General features: G+C 40.4%; 1 protein-coding gene across 3 annotated transcripts in view; it reads left to right on the top strand.

Annotated features, from left to right (window-relative positions):
- Positions 1 to 17499, top strand: part of LOC137194838 (phosphatidylethanolamine-binding protein 4) — a 57192-nt gene extending 39693 nt beyond the window's left edge. For all 3 annotated transcript variants that reach the window (XM_067607026.1, XM_067607034.1, XM_067607018.1), the window contains 3 exons: positions 10155 to 10200; positions 10442 to 10558; positions 17297 to 17499. In XM_067607026.1, coding sequence (XP_067463127.1) covers positions 10155 to 10200; positions 10442 to 10558; positions 17297 to 17388 — 255 coding nt within the window. In that variant the 3' untranslated portion in view covers positions 17389 to 17499. The remainder of the gene's footprint in view (positions 1 to 10154; positions 10201 to 10441; positions 10559 to 17296) is intronic.

Below are 17499 nucleotides of genomic sequence, written 5' to 3'. Positions count from 1 at the left end.
GTTGATCTCTTTTAATTTCTTAATAATTAGATTAATTGTGTGGGTATAGAGTTCGTTCTCTTGTCCACCTACTCCTACTCCTCCTTCATCCTCCTCTTCCTCTCACTTTCTTTTTCTCCTCCTCCTCCATGCCCAGGCCCACAACGTTTCTATAGTCATTTATTTTGTGTCACCATTCACATTTCAAAAACTAGTTAAATTCTATGGCATTGACTGTTTAATAAGCTTAATCTTCCTCTCCCACCCCCTTACATCTCCCCCGTCCTCTCATGTATTAATCAAAATCCAGCACGTGCCTAGAAGTATTTGTGATCATACAGCTCTATTATAATCTAGCCATTTTCTATCTCAGTGGATTTCTATTCTCACCGTTGGAAACCGCTGTAGCCATGGAGCAGTGAGGCCTTGTGTTTGTGTGTGCATCGTCTGATGCTACTTGTAGGCAAGCTCAGGCTGGGATTTTCCAATGCCACCCCCGTCAGTGGGAAGCCCTATATTGGGGACATGTCAGCGCCTTGTTTGCTTGTTGTGCTGATGAAGCTGGGGGTGGGGCGAGTGGGCAGCTTTGTTCAGGTTCCAGGATTCCCTTCAAATGAGTCAGCCAGCCCCCACTCAAACCGACTGTTACCTTGGGAACTCAGGCTTGGGCTTCCCTCAACAGTACTAAAGTACAGACTCATCAGCACCCATATTCACTAACATACACACACAGTAGCTGTAAGGGAAGCGGGACCCAGGTTGGATGAATTTAGTTTATTAATATACTCTCACTTTGGCCTGCACTGTCCTGTTAGGCCCAATCTGCTCTATGAGAATGAGATGACCAAACCAGCACGGCCACGTTGTTAAGGAGCATTTGTAATGTATGCAAATTGGACTGAATAGATGAGGGCGATAATGAGTTTGGGTGGCTAGTTTCTTAAGTCAGTGATTTGAGTAATAGTATGCTTCCCTACTAATGAGCATGACTGAAGGAGTGTAGGTTTGGTACATCACAGTGTGTCGGGTGATGTCAGTGATGGCTTGAGTTCAGTTAATAACTGGACTGTTTATGTTTCCAACTCAGTTCATTACCAAAGCCAAATGAGTTTCCTTTACTAAAGCCATTAGTCTAACAGGCAATTGTTAAGTGGGTTAATTTGTTGATTCATTGAAGCAGATCAAGGGTGACTCCCCCACTGGCTTTCACTCTGTCCTGCTGAGGCCAATCCACCCCGCTTAGCTGATCACCATTAGGTTGCTTTACCAACCAATCACCCCAGACTCAAGGCCATAGGCTTTTTCACAACAGGGTGAAGAAGGCTCATTTTACCATTCCTGTCTGGACACACCAGAAAAAACTGATTATCAAGCTTGTGTTTGATTTAATATGGGTCATTGTTATGAATTTTATTTTCAAAAAAGGACATTTAGACGTTTATTTTGATGATAAAAACTAGATGAAAAAAATCAGTGTGAAAATTGGAATTTAAATAATACAGTATTGCTTATATAATATTTAATTTACTAAGTTGAATTTATTGTTATTCTTTTTTTTTCATTTTTGATGGCGATGTGGAAAGCAACTACATTACTACTAATATTTTGCAAAATAAATAGAATAGAAAAATAACCATTCAGCATCATCAGTCATGGTGATCTACCAGCTGCTCAACTGAGAGGTAAATGCTATGAAACAAAGGCTACTCGCAGGTGATGCAGCACATGGCTGTGCCAAGGTATGTTTGTGTCACCTTTATCTATCTGGCAGGTGGAAAGTAGCCATCCCCAGCTGGTCAGCTTTTGAGGAGCACCGCAACATATGTGTTTGATTGCACCAGTGAATTTCAGAGAGATTGACTGTGGGCCATTGTCTATAGAAACCATCAAGTGAAAAGCAACTCTAGGAAGTCTGTTACCATGCAGGATGTGATAGACTCTGCACAGACCTCCTGTAGCCACTATTACAAAATGTTATAGACCATCACTGGAAGGCATTGGTGGTATAGTACACCACAAAGCTACCTATAGATGTAGTCCAAGATGTGTTCCCAGGCAGTGGCTGGAGGGGAGTCACTGTGTTAACATAAGAAGATATTTGCTCATGATAGGCTTGGAGTCAATGTCCATACCAGAACAAATCTGAACAGCACTGGTTCACCAAGTGAGGCATGATTTTGCAGCTGGCATCACTGAAGCTTGCAGAGTCACTTGGTTATACAGATTTTACTTCAGCATGACAAACTTATGTCGCACCTGTTAGAAGTTGATTAGCTCCTCTGAGATCTCTGAGAATGACCCATGGACCAGAGCTGGGAGAGTGTATTGTCCTGCTTAGTGGCTGGCTGGAAGTCTAGGAGAGAGACTGTGAAGCGGAGAGCAGAGCATTTAAATGATGTCTAAGTTGGTTGTGGCGATCAGGGTTGTAAGGGCTAAATGCCCACAATTTGTCATTTTTAGGAGCTCACAGATTGAGGCTGTCGTGTGGTTGTGTCAAGCTTCTTTCTGGCCACCAAACACCACGGCAATGCATCAGCTTACTGAAGTATGTCTGCTTCCAGCCACTTCTGAAGCATAGCAGTCACTTTGTCATGCAGTTTGAGGAGAGGTGGTGCAGACGTGTTGCACATGTAGGACGACAGGTCGCGTTAGGCTTGAGTAGGGACTAATGGTTGATGACTGCTAGTCCACACTACCGCAGACAGTGGCCAATTGTTGGTGCCACGATGAACCAATATTTAAGATGCCTGTCAAGAGTTCGGTCATCAGGAGATATATTTGTGCTATCATGACAAAGAAGGCAAAGACAGAACACATGTAGGGAAAACTCCATCTTAGCCATCTACCTATAACATACCTCAACTGCAATCAACAACTGAGACCCAGTACAAGTTGTAACTGATTTACAAACATCACCGACACCAGTCACAGGAGTCGTGGCTACCTATAACACCAACACCACTCTCTGCCTTTTAGACTCAACTTGTATTTTACTTCATATTTTTGTCATTTCACTTGCGGCCACTTTCAGAGGAGCCACCCTCTGAATTAGGGCACAGCATACAAATGATAGCCCTGTGATAAAGTGGTGCCATGTCTAGATTGTATACCACCTCTCGCTCAGTGATTGCTGGGATAAGTCTCAGCCCCCTGAAACCCTTAACAGGATAAGTGGATGCAACAGTGGATTGATGAATGTATGGAAAGATGGTGTTGATATGACTAAGTATTTTCTGTTAGTATAAACATTACTAAATAAATTGTCAGTGAATTGAAGCAGGTGAGGTTAGTAAACCCAAAAGTCAAGTGATCTTTTCAGTCAAGAGCATCAAGTCACCCAGTCATTTTAAATGGAGAACTGGCAGATTATACTTATTAACTAAAAACTGAAATCTTCTATTTAGTATGCCAGTAGAAAACAAAAATTTTCTTGCTACTAACAAAAATTCAGTGAAAACTTCATCAAGATCACAAAGCCTCCTAGATGGGCAGTGACATGATTCTCACTTTCACTGTGGGAAAAAAAAACTGCTTAACCTTAAACGGTGAAGTTCCTTATGAGACACAGACTTTTAATTCACAATAACCCTGCAAATGAATGGGCTGATTACTGAGGCGAAGATGAGGAGGCAGTCATAAACACTTGGCTTGAGTGGAATAGGCGGGGGGGGGGGAGGGGTGGCTGTGGCGGTACAAGTCCAGCCTCAGAAATAGAGCTGTGAACACCATCTGTCATGCTCTCTCTCCCCGTCTGTTAGCCTGACTGCAAGTAAAAGGGAGAATGATGCTCTCAGAACTGCATTAGAAGGACGTGGGTGCTGATTGTCGTAGGTGTGGGTTTACAGGGTGTGCTAGGGAGGGGGAGGGAAGTGGTGGATATACAAGGAGGTGCATGAGTAACTCTTGCTGACAAAGGGAAGCACTCACCCACACAGAGAAGGAGAAGGGTTTTTGGGCAAGTGGGTATTCCTGGTGAAACCGCACCCCTGCACCCACCCACCACCTCCTCACGGACTCCTACCTATTGGCTCTTGTCAGAGGATTCCTAGTGGAAGTTATGTAGACACATTATACAAACACATCGCTCATCTGCTCCTCTAAGGCCTAGAAGAGTTAACAGCGCTTGTATAATATTAAACTCGTACAATGTTCAGTTTACCTTTTAGACCCACTGCAGGCGCATCAGTGTCTCATTGATCATCATTATCAATAATTTCATGGTGGCTGTAATAGTGCTATCAACTCTGAACTAACTCTAGAGAAAAACACGAGTCATTATGTGGATTCTGATAAATTAGTTGATCTGGAGCAGCATAGGATGTGCTTCAGTTGGAACGGAGAGCCAGAGTTGTTGCGCTGAATATTGGTGGTTGGAGTGTCAGGCTATTACATGACCCACAGAAAAAGCTCTGCTGCATAGCTTTTTCCAGATTTTCAGAATTATTCATTGCTCATACCGTGTAGGTTGTTTGGGATCCTTTCGGTTTTTTTTTCTGAGTCAGAGTGTGAAATACAGACCGTTAAACATGAAGGCAAGCTGGGACAGGATGAACAACAGGGAGAGGCAGCATGAAGTATCGGTCACACAACAGCTGGATTCAAGTTAGTTAGGTCTGATTTCTTCAGAAGAAACAGGCTCTTACATTTAGATGGAACAGAGACAAATAATCCAGTGAAGAAATCTTCAGCTGAAATAGTTACTTTAACATTTGGGCAAGTATTGGATGAAGTATTGGATGTATTTAATGTATAAATTCTTGTTATGGCAATTTTGGTATTGAAATCCACAATGCTGTTTTCCATGGTTACCTTCCACATGGAGGTCAAAGGTCAGGGTCAGCTATACAACAGCTTGTAGGTTCTGTCTTATGGACCATTCAGCAGGGCACACGTTTCTGTTGCAGTATCTTCAACCCAGGACTTGTCCTTACTCACTGCCCCCCCTGCTGCCACAAATATATCAGCAGGCCTCTGGGCAGGCTCAGCAACATTAAGACCTTCAATTGAAATACACCTCACTGTCACAGTTTGATCTACAATCAACCAAAAAAAAAAATCTCGCACTGAAAGATTTTCTAATCATATTGATTGGATTCATGTTTTTAGTTCATATATAAGGGTGAACTAGAACAAAGATCAGTATACCAAGACCAGATGCCATAACTTCTCTCCCTCTGTTGTTTACTGCTCACTGGTTCTTGAGGTATTATATCAAAAGTAATGTTTTCTTGTTAAAATATTAAACACCTTTATGCTTCAGAGTTAAAAAAACAAGAACAAAAACAACAGTACATTGCCATTTTGATGCTTTTAGTTTTAACATGTGTGTCAGTTTCTGCCTCTCCCACACTGCTTAGTGTATGATTCACTATCTAAGCAACAAGAACGGGTATTCCCCTAGTATGAGGCTGCAAAGAAAGCGTTGTCACATTTTGGTTGACGGAATAAATCTGGAATACATTACATTAACTCAATCCAGCTAATTTATGTCGTATTGTGTTTTTGTTTTATTACCATTTGAATGAAATTCAAATCAACAACAAAAGAAATTAAATAGACTGTAACTTTATGGTAACCATAGACTAAATAATACTTCTTCCAGTACTGTCTGATGACCACCAAACTTACATACTGTTATCATGACTGTCATGTCCTTGGTGGCAGAAATCATTCATAATCTATGTCATCTGCAGTCGAAGTGATTTATGTTCACTTTCTTCAGAAATCATTGGCACAATAGATAAATTGTAATTATAGCTTATAGCTCAGTTGCAGACTGTTATGATATAGTGCTGGTGTTGCCATTTTGTCCATGTTGTAGAAGTTTATACAGCATTTAAAGTGTTTGTATGTAAGCTAGTTTTTATGCTTATCACACAAGAAAGGTTGACAGAGCACATTCAAGTCTGGCAAATTTGTGCCTTGGGTACAAATATTGCTTAAAGGTGTGTATATTGTCATATTGTACGCAAAATATACAATATGTCTTCTTTATTATATGTTATTGTATGCACTGAGATCAAAGACTGTTTGACACGCATGGCCATCTAAATTTGAAATCTAATTATGTCCAGATGTGAAAATACAGAGAAACCCTGATAATGTGTTTGTTTGTAACTGCATAGATAATGAAGCCATGCCAAATCATTTTCATCTTTCAGCTGTTGAAATGACATAACTTGTAAATATCCAGAAGTTTAAACACTGGCACAGTAGCTGTGAGTACTCTGTGGTTTGTATTAAGATACTCGTTTTAATATTTTGCTATTTTCTATTCAGTGCTTCAAATTCAACAAATTGCTTACAGAGACAACTAGGGAATTAATACAGATAAACTGCATGTTTCACATTTGGATTGAGTAAATATACAGTACAGTTACAATAGTCGACACTACTGTTTTCTCTGACATCTGCCTCTGCAAATGTAACTTTTATCTTCAGCTTTAGGCCAGCACAGATATTCCAAAAATATAACTGTGTATAGTTGGTCAGCATAGATGTTGTACTGCAAAAGAGGTACACTATTTATTCTCAGTGTACACATTTCAAGACGTTTGATTATAACAAGGACACAACACACTTTCTTTACACCAGATTTTCCTTCGAATCCTGTATTACATGTTCACCACATTTTATCTAGTATCTGTTACTTATAAAACTATTTTATACTTTTCTCATTGCATTAGCCATGTCTACCATTGTATTTTTAGCTGTGGCTATTGTCAACAGACGTGATAGCCACAGTAACTTATATCTACACTATAGTTAATACTGCATATACTGCATTTGCTATTATTTGGGAGCTTTACAGTGTCTGGGGTGTGATGTCTCAGTGCTTTTAACTTTTCTAACCCTGAGCTCAGAGTATCATCCTCGCTGAGGATATCATTGATCTAAGATTAACTTCATCAATGCGCTATGTGGCTTTTGATTCCCCCTTACAAAGCTGTAATAGATTTACTATATGAAAAACACTCTGTGGTGCAAACAGGCATAACATCTATTTCAAATACTGAAATATAAACTGAAAATATTGCAAAACTAGTTGAAATTACTTAAATTTGAGACCTTTCATGTTGACATGTTGACATGTTCACCAGCTCATTGGTGGGCACAACAGACATTGTGTGAGTCTAATAATCGTATTACATCCCCAATTTATGACATCATCATTCAGAGATTTTGCACGGTTGGGGTTAACAAGAAAATCATTCAGCTGGGTCGAGAGGCATTAGGTGAATTTAATTAGAGCAAACCGCAATGAATTCCAACCTGTCAAGTAGCATTTTAATCATTTGAGTCATCATTTTAATTTTCAGTACATACCCCTATTGAAATTTTTGTCCAAAAATATAGCCATAAAACTTAATAATTATCAGAATTTTTGCAGATGTATTCCTAATTAAATAAAAATCAGTATTACAAAAATAAAATGATAACACCTATTAAAGACCATATCATGAGCTGAACTTTTTGTTGATAAACACAATTAACGTAGCAAGTGGCTGTCAATCATTTAGGGGTCAGAACTTTTCACGCTCTGTGCCCCGCCCCCACAGCAGGGTCCCTGAGGGAGGCCGCCCACCATGTGAGAATGTCCCGTAGATCAGTGTGAGCAAGTCGTCACTCCCCAGTGAACATCAAGAGTCAGTGACTTTGCAGCTGTAAGGCCTGCCCTGGAAAAGATTATTATTATTATTTTATTCTCATTATTCTTATTTATTTTTTATGAATTTTGACTTGTCTTTTATTATTTGGCTGAATTTCAATATTGCATTAATTTGCTGTTGTTTTTACTCTATGTATTATAATGAAATTAAAAGGGCAGAGGGTGCCGTGGAGAGTGAGCGAGAGCTGAGCATTAAAATGTGGGAAAATGTTGCACGCTCAAATGTTGACTACCTGTTGCTATGGCAATGGGTTTGGATCCTGCAGGCTGCAGGACTCTTGCTATTTCTAAATAAAGCTTTTTTTCTCACTGATCAGTGGATGAAGATACTCACAGTTGAAACTAATCTTCTGAATTTTATCAGCCTGTGTAAACACTGGTGCTGTGCAGTCTAATACTTACTGCTAAACCTCCTAAACAGCAGTTATAGGATTATGGATAAGATGATGCACAATAAGGGACACATACTTCACTGCTGCAACATTTTTGTACAGAAAGAATACAATATGAATGCTAATATTAATTAATGAATCTTTACAAAGTTATGCATCTCAGTCATTCAGACAGAGATTTACAGACATATTTTTTGCTTATGGCATTAAAGTTGGCAATATGAACAATGGTCAGCTCCAAACATCATTTCATCACCTGCCAGGTGATAGATGCAGTATTTTCAAAAAAAAAGTCCTCACCTGATTGGTCCTGCAATCTCCTTTTCCTTTGGTCTACATATGACTTGAAAGCAAACTAAAGAGGTTGAATGTATAATATTTCCTTTTCCTTGACAAAAGCACATATTAACACATTTATTTTTTAACTTATTTATTAGAGTACTTAAGTTGTTTTTCCAACTGTGTAATGTTTTTATGTCCTTTTTAGAAAGATCATAATTGTCTAACCAATCAAATCCCCAAAAACAATTGTTTTGTTTCTGTTTGTACTATATTCTGAGTTTGTTAAGTCTACATACAAGAGAAATGCAACTTAATGTTGCGGTCCTACTACAATCTGTATTTTACTGGTTTCTATTATCTACCAAACTGAAAACTCTGCTGAAGGATCGAAGGAGAGGAGTAAAAATGCTCCTTGTCCTGCATGTCTATTGTCCTTGCATGCTGTCTAGTAACACAGTACCTTTGTCACCCTGTGGGGGGAGCCTTTGTGTGGAGAAAAGAGGACAGAAATAGGTGCTTAGACCAGATATTTGATTCCTGTGATGGGGACTTCCATGCTTACCTCAAGTGGGTTTTGGGCCATTTCACAGACAACATATTTAGCCCTTTTACTCCCACTCAAGGATGCAGCCGTCTTGCAGTAAGCAGCCAAGTCTATTAAATAAACATTCCTGTGTGCAATTTGCAGTGTGAAGTGCCTGACTGTGTACTTCCTGGGGATGAGGGAGTTTAACCTGACAAATATACAGTAGAAAATACTTATGAACAATATCTTTGCCGCACATCAGGTTACATGATGTCTGTTTCTAGGCAACGAGAAGTTAATATACAATTAATAATATGGGAAATTGCTACCTGAAAAACCAATCACTGGTTTAATTTGCTTGGAAGCTGTCTTTTGTCTGGGTATTGTCTCTTGTTTTCTGGTAGTAATATCACAGATCATTTATATTTCTAATTTGACATATTTAAACATTTTAATGTGAGCTTCTAGTAGTTGAATTTTTAAACTACTAGTGACAAATGATTGTTTTTTTCCCAATCATTACCTAAATCTTGATGTTTATTGGATCTATGCAAGGTAAAAAATATATACTCACTGGCCACTTTACTAGGAACACCCGTACAATCTAATGCAATTCAATACAACAGCTCTGCCATAAATCCTACATTTACAAAGCTTATACAGTTTTTGCTGACATTGTCAGAAAGCTGATAATTTTACTTTATGTTTATTATTGAAGTCATAGTGGGTGATGGTGGTGTACTGGGGTGCATTATACTGAATGGTGTTCCTGATACTTTGCCCACTCCATTAACATACATGAGGGGGGCAAAATATTAGGAACACCATTCAATATAATGCACTCCAGTACACCACCACCACCCACTACAACCTCAATAATAAACATAAAGTAGAATTATCACCTTTCTGACAAAGTCAACAAAAACTGAAAATATTTAAGCTTCATAAATGTAGAATTTATGGCAGAGCTGTTGTATTGAATTGCATTAGATTGCACAGGTGTAGCTAATAATGTGGCCAGTGAGTGTATACTGTAGTCAGAATTTAGCAATCAGGTTTGACTAACAAAACTGACTCTGAACAAAATTGGTATTGTCATTAAATGAGCTAAGGGAGCACATCATACAGTATTCGGCTATGGGAACATAAAAACTAAGGGAGGAGTGACATGATCCAGATAAGCAACCCTCAACAAAGGTTTGGTCTGAAGAAATGGATTACATTGCATCATAGAGATGTCAGTTTTAATCTAAAAGATGATTTCCCAAATGTATTTTCCTGACTGACTGTATGTCTGAATTAACAGGGCAGTGCACTCAAGAAAGGACAGATGCAAGGGGAAACCCTCACTGGTAAGTAGGGTTTTCAGCCAACCATTCATTTTATGGATCTACAGCTTCCTTTGGTTTATTGTAAAATCCAGATGCATAAAGGGGATTTGGAGCCACTAATGTTTGGAAACCTTGTACGATGAAAAAGACTGGAACATAAAACGAGGGTGGCATGATAATTATGCATTTAGCATTTTTTGCTATGTGGCTGCATTCACCAATCTTAGCTCTCTTGACTCTGATTCTTTGTTTATCCCTGCAGACTATCATCCTCCAACTCCACCACAGAAGTCCGGTTTTCACCGCTACCAGTTCATGTTGTTTGAGCAGCTGCCAGACACACCAGTGTCACTCACCAAGCGGGAGAAGTCAGCCCGTGGTAATGACTCCGCTCACCAGCACCTTGAGTTCACAACACTGCTGGCCTCTGCGGCATCATCTATCATATACCAACACTGATCAACACAACTGCCAACAGTTTGTTGTTGAATCAGCAATAGACAGATTACACCAAAGGTTTGAAACTCAAGGCCCAAACATTTCCTCTCAAATTAACCACATTATAGGTTTATACTGTTGTTTTTGTGGCTTTGGGTTTTGTGTTTTAGGAACTGCATAGGTATGACATGCCTGTGGTAATCTTTACAGGCTACTGTAGGTATTTTTGTAAGCATGAGCTAGTAGATTATTCTATTTCCTGACATTCGCAGTCGCGTCATTTCACAACATGGTGAAATGAGTGGGCTTAATCTTATATTTAGGATGAAATGTAACTATATTAGGTGGTAACAAATGTGTCAGTCACATTATTTAAGCTGATAGTGATTTCATTTATGATATAATGTCTCACAACACTCACTGTCGACACCATCTTACCAGTTTCAACCCCAGGTCTGTGTCTGTGGCTTGGTTTGGTCTGGACAGATGTCAATGCACATAATGCAGAAACAATCATGAGCATTTAATTGTAGCATTTCAAATATCTTTAGGAAGATTGTTTTCTCTGAGTGCTTGAACTTAACAAAGGGAATGTTAATGAGGTTAGTGAGTAAGTCTGTTGCAGTGTTAATGCCTACAGGGTCATGACAAGTATTGCTGGCACCCACGCACACCTGCACGAGTCTGTCTGACCATGTCTTGTTAATTTCCACCAAACCTGGAAGCCTCATCAACCAATACACATTAACATGTTTAGTTTTTTTTTTAAAAAATTTATATTTAAATTACTGTTAAGATCATTAGTAAATAATTTTCCTTGTGTGTCTCTCAAAAGACAACCTTGTTTTTCTTGCAGTGAGAAGAGTTATTGTTTTGTATATACTTCAGGTTTTCTTTACTTTTCCTCCCCCTGAAGTCTCTGGGAAGGTGGGCAACTGCACTTGGATGTACAATACCTCACAGGAGGCGTGTCTGTCTGTCTGCTCTACTCGGGTCACAGCCGGTGATTTGAGGGGAGATCAGGGCGTTTTGAGACTTCAAGCAATGCAGCCGTGAATGAGTGGAGCTGCCAGTCTCTGCTGTTTGAAGTTTTGACAGCTGTGTCAGCAAACAATCCAGGCACATTAGGCTGAGGTCTGTTTGATGTTGAAACCTCTGGAAAAAGAAATGTCAAAAGAGATGCACTTTTTTGTATTTTGTGTATACGAACTCACATTTGGGGAGGTTGAGATGAACTCTTAACACATTGTTAGGGTATTCATTGTGTCAAAAGTAGTTATGCTGAAGACAAATAATAGCATGAATAATAGCCTGCTATTTAGAATATTTTAATATTTTTTGTGCAAAGTAAACTAGAGCAGACTCATTTTCTGCGACCAGCTCCAGTAGTTGCCCCCACATTATGAAGTGATTGAACTGAGTGGATCCACCCATCCTTAATCTACTGGATGAGTTTAACTCCCGCTGTAGCACTTCCTCTCTCCGGCAAACTGTTCTTTCTATTCAAGGGAAATGAAATTAAGAAATTCACTCTTGGATAATCAAATGTTTCATTGGATGGGTCAATTCTGGAGAGGATAACTGCCTTTGTAAAAGTGGGTAATGGAAATATGCAGTGCATGACATTAAGGATGAAAGCCTAGTCATGGTTTATTAATAGAAAAATTCTCGATTTTACAGTAATTATTTGTTTGGCTGAATTTAGTGTTATACCTGCTGTATTATTACCGGCCTCCACTTGGCCATGAGCGTGGTATTCCCGCACAGACAAGAGGAACGGAGGGAATCCCATGTCTCCCCACCTCCTCCGTTAAGTATGTTCACTTATTAGCGTCTGTCCTCCCTCCATGTGGTGTGACACAGAGAGCATTTTTCATAGCCCATGACATTAATTGATGTGATTTGCGAAGGGAGAGCATTTAGTCGTGGGTGGGAGACTCCTAATGATCGTTTTCCACTTCCAGTAGCACAGTCATTGACTCAATTTTATCGCAAATTTGTCGTCTTTTTTCTTTCATCTCTGACCATCACTTAAGTAATAAAGGGGTGAACAATGAGAGGTGGAGTAGGGCTGTTGTGAGGAACCGTGGGAGTCTGCTGTGCCTCCTGTGTTAAGGTTATGAATGTGGGTCAGTGAACTGATGGAGACAGCTGGTTTGTTATACAAGAAACTACAGGGGGGCTGCGCTCTTGGCACCGGGCACAGGGGCGTGATCATAGGGAATCCCCATCGCTCTGGCTCAGGAAGGCTGTCCCTGACTGAAGGCTGCCCCTGTGCCAGGGTGGGGGGCAGGCGTGGGCACACAGGCCCTCGTGATACTTGTCAGCCACTTGGCAAGTCCTCAATATGTCCTGCTACTGTTTAGTGCCGGCGAGTCAGTTTGTCAAGGGAAACAGTGTTACAATGCCGAGCAGGGAAACACTGAGGCCTTGAGAGGGGCCATCTAGTGTTGTTTCAGCCTATACGCTAGTTAACACATGCACAGTTCACACATCCAGCCCTTTGTCTCCTCACTGGGATCCCAAGAGATACTGTGGATTGATCAGAAACAGTAATGTGGTCACCGCATGAAGAGCAGCATCTGAAATATTGGCTGAAAATTAAAGTAAAAGTTGAAAATGAAAAATTGATCAAAGTCATCCTTCTTGTCCAAATTTTCCTTTATTTTTTTTTTGTAGTAAATTACAGAGGAGAGGATGAACATGATGATCACATTGCGTGAATGAATGGATCACAGTGGAGTTAGCTGCTGGATGGTGCACGTTGCTCATCTTGCCTCCTAGAGCCCCTACTGCCAGCTCAGCACACTCCACAGTAATTGAAGCCATTTGCAATGTTGCAGTGTGGTAATGGGCAGATCCATGTCTACCACCCACCCACAGCCTCTACCATTAATCAGAGCTGCTTTGAGTCAAGAGAGCCAGGATTTGGTTGCTACAGCAGGCCTGAGCTTCAGCCAGGAGTCGGCTGACTTAAAGGAACACTTTGACGTTTTTTGGGGGGGGGTTTCTCTCTCTTCAACAGACATGTCAGGTTAGGGGTAAAAGTTTCAAAATTTTTCTTCAACTTCACTCACTCAGCTCCATAGTATTAGAATTTACTTTTGATATCAATAATCATAGTGGAGCCAAAACGATCAATCACTCATTTTGTCAATCATCAAGAAGATAACCAGCAACTATTTTGATAATTGATAAATACGTCAAGTAACTTTTCAAGCATAAATGTCAAATATTCCCAAAATCTCAGTTGTGATGATCTGCTGCTTTTCTTTCTCTTTCTATATAGAATAAAAATCTTTCGGTTTTGGACCATCGGATAAAACAAGGAATGTTTGGGGTTTTAGTAGATAGATGGATGACAGGAAACGTGGGAGAGAGAGATGCAACAATGGTCCTGGGCTCAAACCAGGGACGTTGTAGCTCATAGTAAGCGTCTTAACTCCTACGCCACTGAGATGCCCCTAAAACTAGGAATTTGACACCTTTGACTTAAGGAAATTGTGATGGGCATTTTTCACTATTTTCTTACAATTTAATGACCAAATTCTAAACAAATTAATCAAGAAAATAATCTGATTAAAACAAATAAATCGATAATGAAAATAATAATGAGCTGCTTAGTTACTAATAGAGCTGAAATAATGAGTTGATTAATCAATCTGCAAATTCATCGATAATTAAAATAATTGTGAGATGAAGCCCTCGTTATAACCCTTAATTAATGCATGTTTCCCCTTTTTACTAAATATTCTGTTTCTTCTGATTGACTGGGACAAGCACTGCCAATAAGCCAAGCATAAATACAAAACATTATTCCTGCAATGTGACGAGTGAAGAATACTGCAGTTTACTCTGAGAACGCACATGCAGCAAGCTGCAGACCAGTGTGAGCTGGTCCAAGTCCATCAACATTAAAACATATCACACGACTCTTCTCCAGCGCAACACTGCCATTCATTCATGATGAAAACATTTGGTGAGTAAAGCATGGTGCACTGGAGAAGAATTGTGTGATGTGTTTTAAAGGTAAAGAATACTAACCACATATCTTCAACATGTGACACATCCCTCTAAGACTGAAGATGGAGTCCCCAGCAAGGTGACAGCAGTTGGTAACATTGTAGGCTGCTATACTGACAGCAGGCTGTGAGCTGAGATCGGCAGCCAAACGTGACACCATTCCTCAACCCAGGTCTTACCACAGCAAGCATCTGCTGCTGAAGCTTTGTTTTTGCGCAAGACACATCTCTGCTCCAGGGGCACTGTTCTCTGGCTGACCCCTGACTTTTGAAGTCCACAAAGAGAATTTAAGATCGCAATACTATTACTATGAATTTTATGTGAAAAAGCTCAGTGCCGCTCTTACCCTGACATGGCTTCTCTTACTCTACTGCGATGAACAGAATCGCTTGGTTTTGAGTATTTTTGAGACACTATAAGAGGTTTAGCAGGGACACCGCCCACACCACTAAATGTAGCAGTTCTGTGTCACCTCACAGCAGTCCTGATCTCCTTGCCATACCCAGACAGAGAAGCAAGGTGGAAACAAAAGAGGAGGCAGGAAGACTTTAACATCGCCCTCAGGTCCCACACTATCTGTCCTTTCCATGAGCAGGCAGATGGGAGAGGCGGAAACGCGTCTCTGCACTACAGACAGACTATTTTAAGGTCACTTGTAAGTCTAGGCATTTGCAGGGTACCAGCCAGCGTGATATCACCAGATATTGTGAATTTGCCTCGTTTTGGACTGCGCCCAATGATTGCACAGCTTTAGACAGGATTATGTGTGTAAAGCCTTACAAGCAGCGCCTCGTTTTGACTCTCCGTTTGATCGTCATTCTACAATAAGATGATCTTCACCGTGACATTCTCCGTTGGAGGAAATGTTGCCTAACATTGTTGCAGGTTCACCGCACGAAAGGAGAAAGAGAAAGTTGAACTATTTATGCATGACTGTCATGAGAGTAAAATCTGCCACGACTTGTGAACTATATCCTGCCATTCAGTGTAAAATTTGTTGTGCCCCTACCTCACACTGAAGCTTTCTTTAAAGTGCTACTTCTAAAAGGGTGAGAGACCTTGTTCTGGACATGCAGAGAGGTTTGGGGATCTGCAGAGGCGGTGCATTATCTCCCACTGAAGCACAGGCCAGAGGGGCCACCGGGGCCATGCCCTATCATACAGACGGGTCACTTGGCTCCGTTGCCCTTGCTTGATTATTGGAGCCCTTTCTGCAGGCAGTCCTCATTCACACAGAGGACCAAGCGAGATTCGGGTACTCATCTGCTCATCTCCCAGTTATTATTCATCATCCTCCCCAGCTGAGCTCAGAACCTGACCTGACCTCATGGCAAACTCGGACACACAGTGGTGCCAGTCTCATGAGCTAAACATGTAGGGAGGATCAGGGAGGGTGCATAAGCAGAAAATAGTTGAGTAATAATTTGGTAATACTGTCATTTTTTTTATTTTAAACTTTCTACATCTACAAAGGTGAACACACAAAAAATAAAAAATCTGCTTTAAGATTTGATGGGAGTTGTTTGGAAAACGATCAGTTATTCTGAAAAAGCCTGATAGCCTTGAATAAGACATGTCTGAAATGTAAATGGATCCCTCTGATTTGTTTCTGCATCATTGGGAGGTGAGTGCACTTGATGTGCGTGGCACCGGCAAAGTGTATCTCTCCTCCCAGATCTCCTCCATGATGCCAGAAGATACAAACTGTGGCTCCTTGATGGTGAAAACAGCCACAGCAAAGGCCTGTAAAGCAGCTGCGGCGAGAGGTCAAAAGCAGTAATGTTTCTATCCAGGCAGAGTAAGACTCGACCCCTAACTGTGAGACCATTCTCTCAACAGATCTGGACCCTTTCAATAGTTGGCTTTCTTTTCAAAAGATTATTTTTCCTACGCTATACTTGAGCAGCTGTTAATGTAATTACTCCACACGGAAATACCAGAATGTCAGCGATTCCCTGGATTAGGGAGCAGGACATTATCTTACGTACACCCAAACATGTGAAGATGCAGGCAGACAGATATTCAGTTCTCTCCAGAATCTGTTTAAGTTTGCAAGTTTAAAGCACAGAGGGTTTTGTTGCCTTGGAATGATAATTATGAATTTGTCTTTTTTTGTTTTTTTTGTAAAGGGAGGGGAAGCTGCAGGGAATCAGCGGTTGTCAAAATCTAAGAAGTGATATTGTCATACCAGCCGGATGGCCGTCTGGTGTTTGTTTAAAAGGGGAGGGAAGAAAAAAAACAGTCCAGGCGATTGAATCATATCTTCTTGCCAATACGTCCTTGCGTTCCCACCTCCATCATTACAGCAACATGTTTTATTTTCAGCAGTGCTGTTCTCAGTGACTCACGTCCCAGAGCCATGTGCTGCTCAGTTAGGCCTCAGATCCTTTAAACATGGACTGAGCGGTCATGAGAAAAGCTCTTGTAATGTAACAGAGATTGAGCTAAGAAGTACTAAATTTATGTAGGATATTGTTAAGATAAAATTCTTTTTGTCTAATAGACATGTGAAGGTTAACTGCTTTACATTATTTTGATCCATCTGCACAACAGTCTTGTATGAGATTGAAAATGAACCCTGGTTTTCAGTACATGTCCCCTCCAAATATGTGGAAATATTAAATATTTGTGTTTATGTGTCATCCTTCTGTCACAGGTAAATGGGATCTAGAGGCCTTCATCGAAAGGTTCAATCTGGGAGCGCCTGTGGCCACTTTGCAGTTTCTCACCCAAAACTACAAAGACTGAAAGATGCTCAGACGCCTCAAAGATGTCTTGGAAGAAGAATCTTTCACTACAATAATATATAATAAGATGTTTCTCCACTTACTCTGAATAAAGCTGCATAAATTCTTCAAA

The sequence above is a fragment of the Thunnus thynnus genome, chromosome 2, assembly GCF_963924715.1.
Source record: "Thunnus thynnus chromosome 2, fThuThy2.1, whole genome shotgun sequence".
NCBI lineage: Eukaryota > Metazoa > Chordata > Actinopteri > Scombriformes > Scombridae > Thunnus > Thunnus thynnus.
The sequence above is the reverse complement of the archived record's forward strand: the minus strand, read 5'-3'. Positions and strand labels throughout refer to the sequence as shown.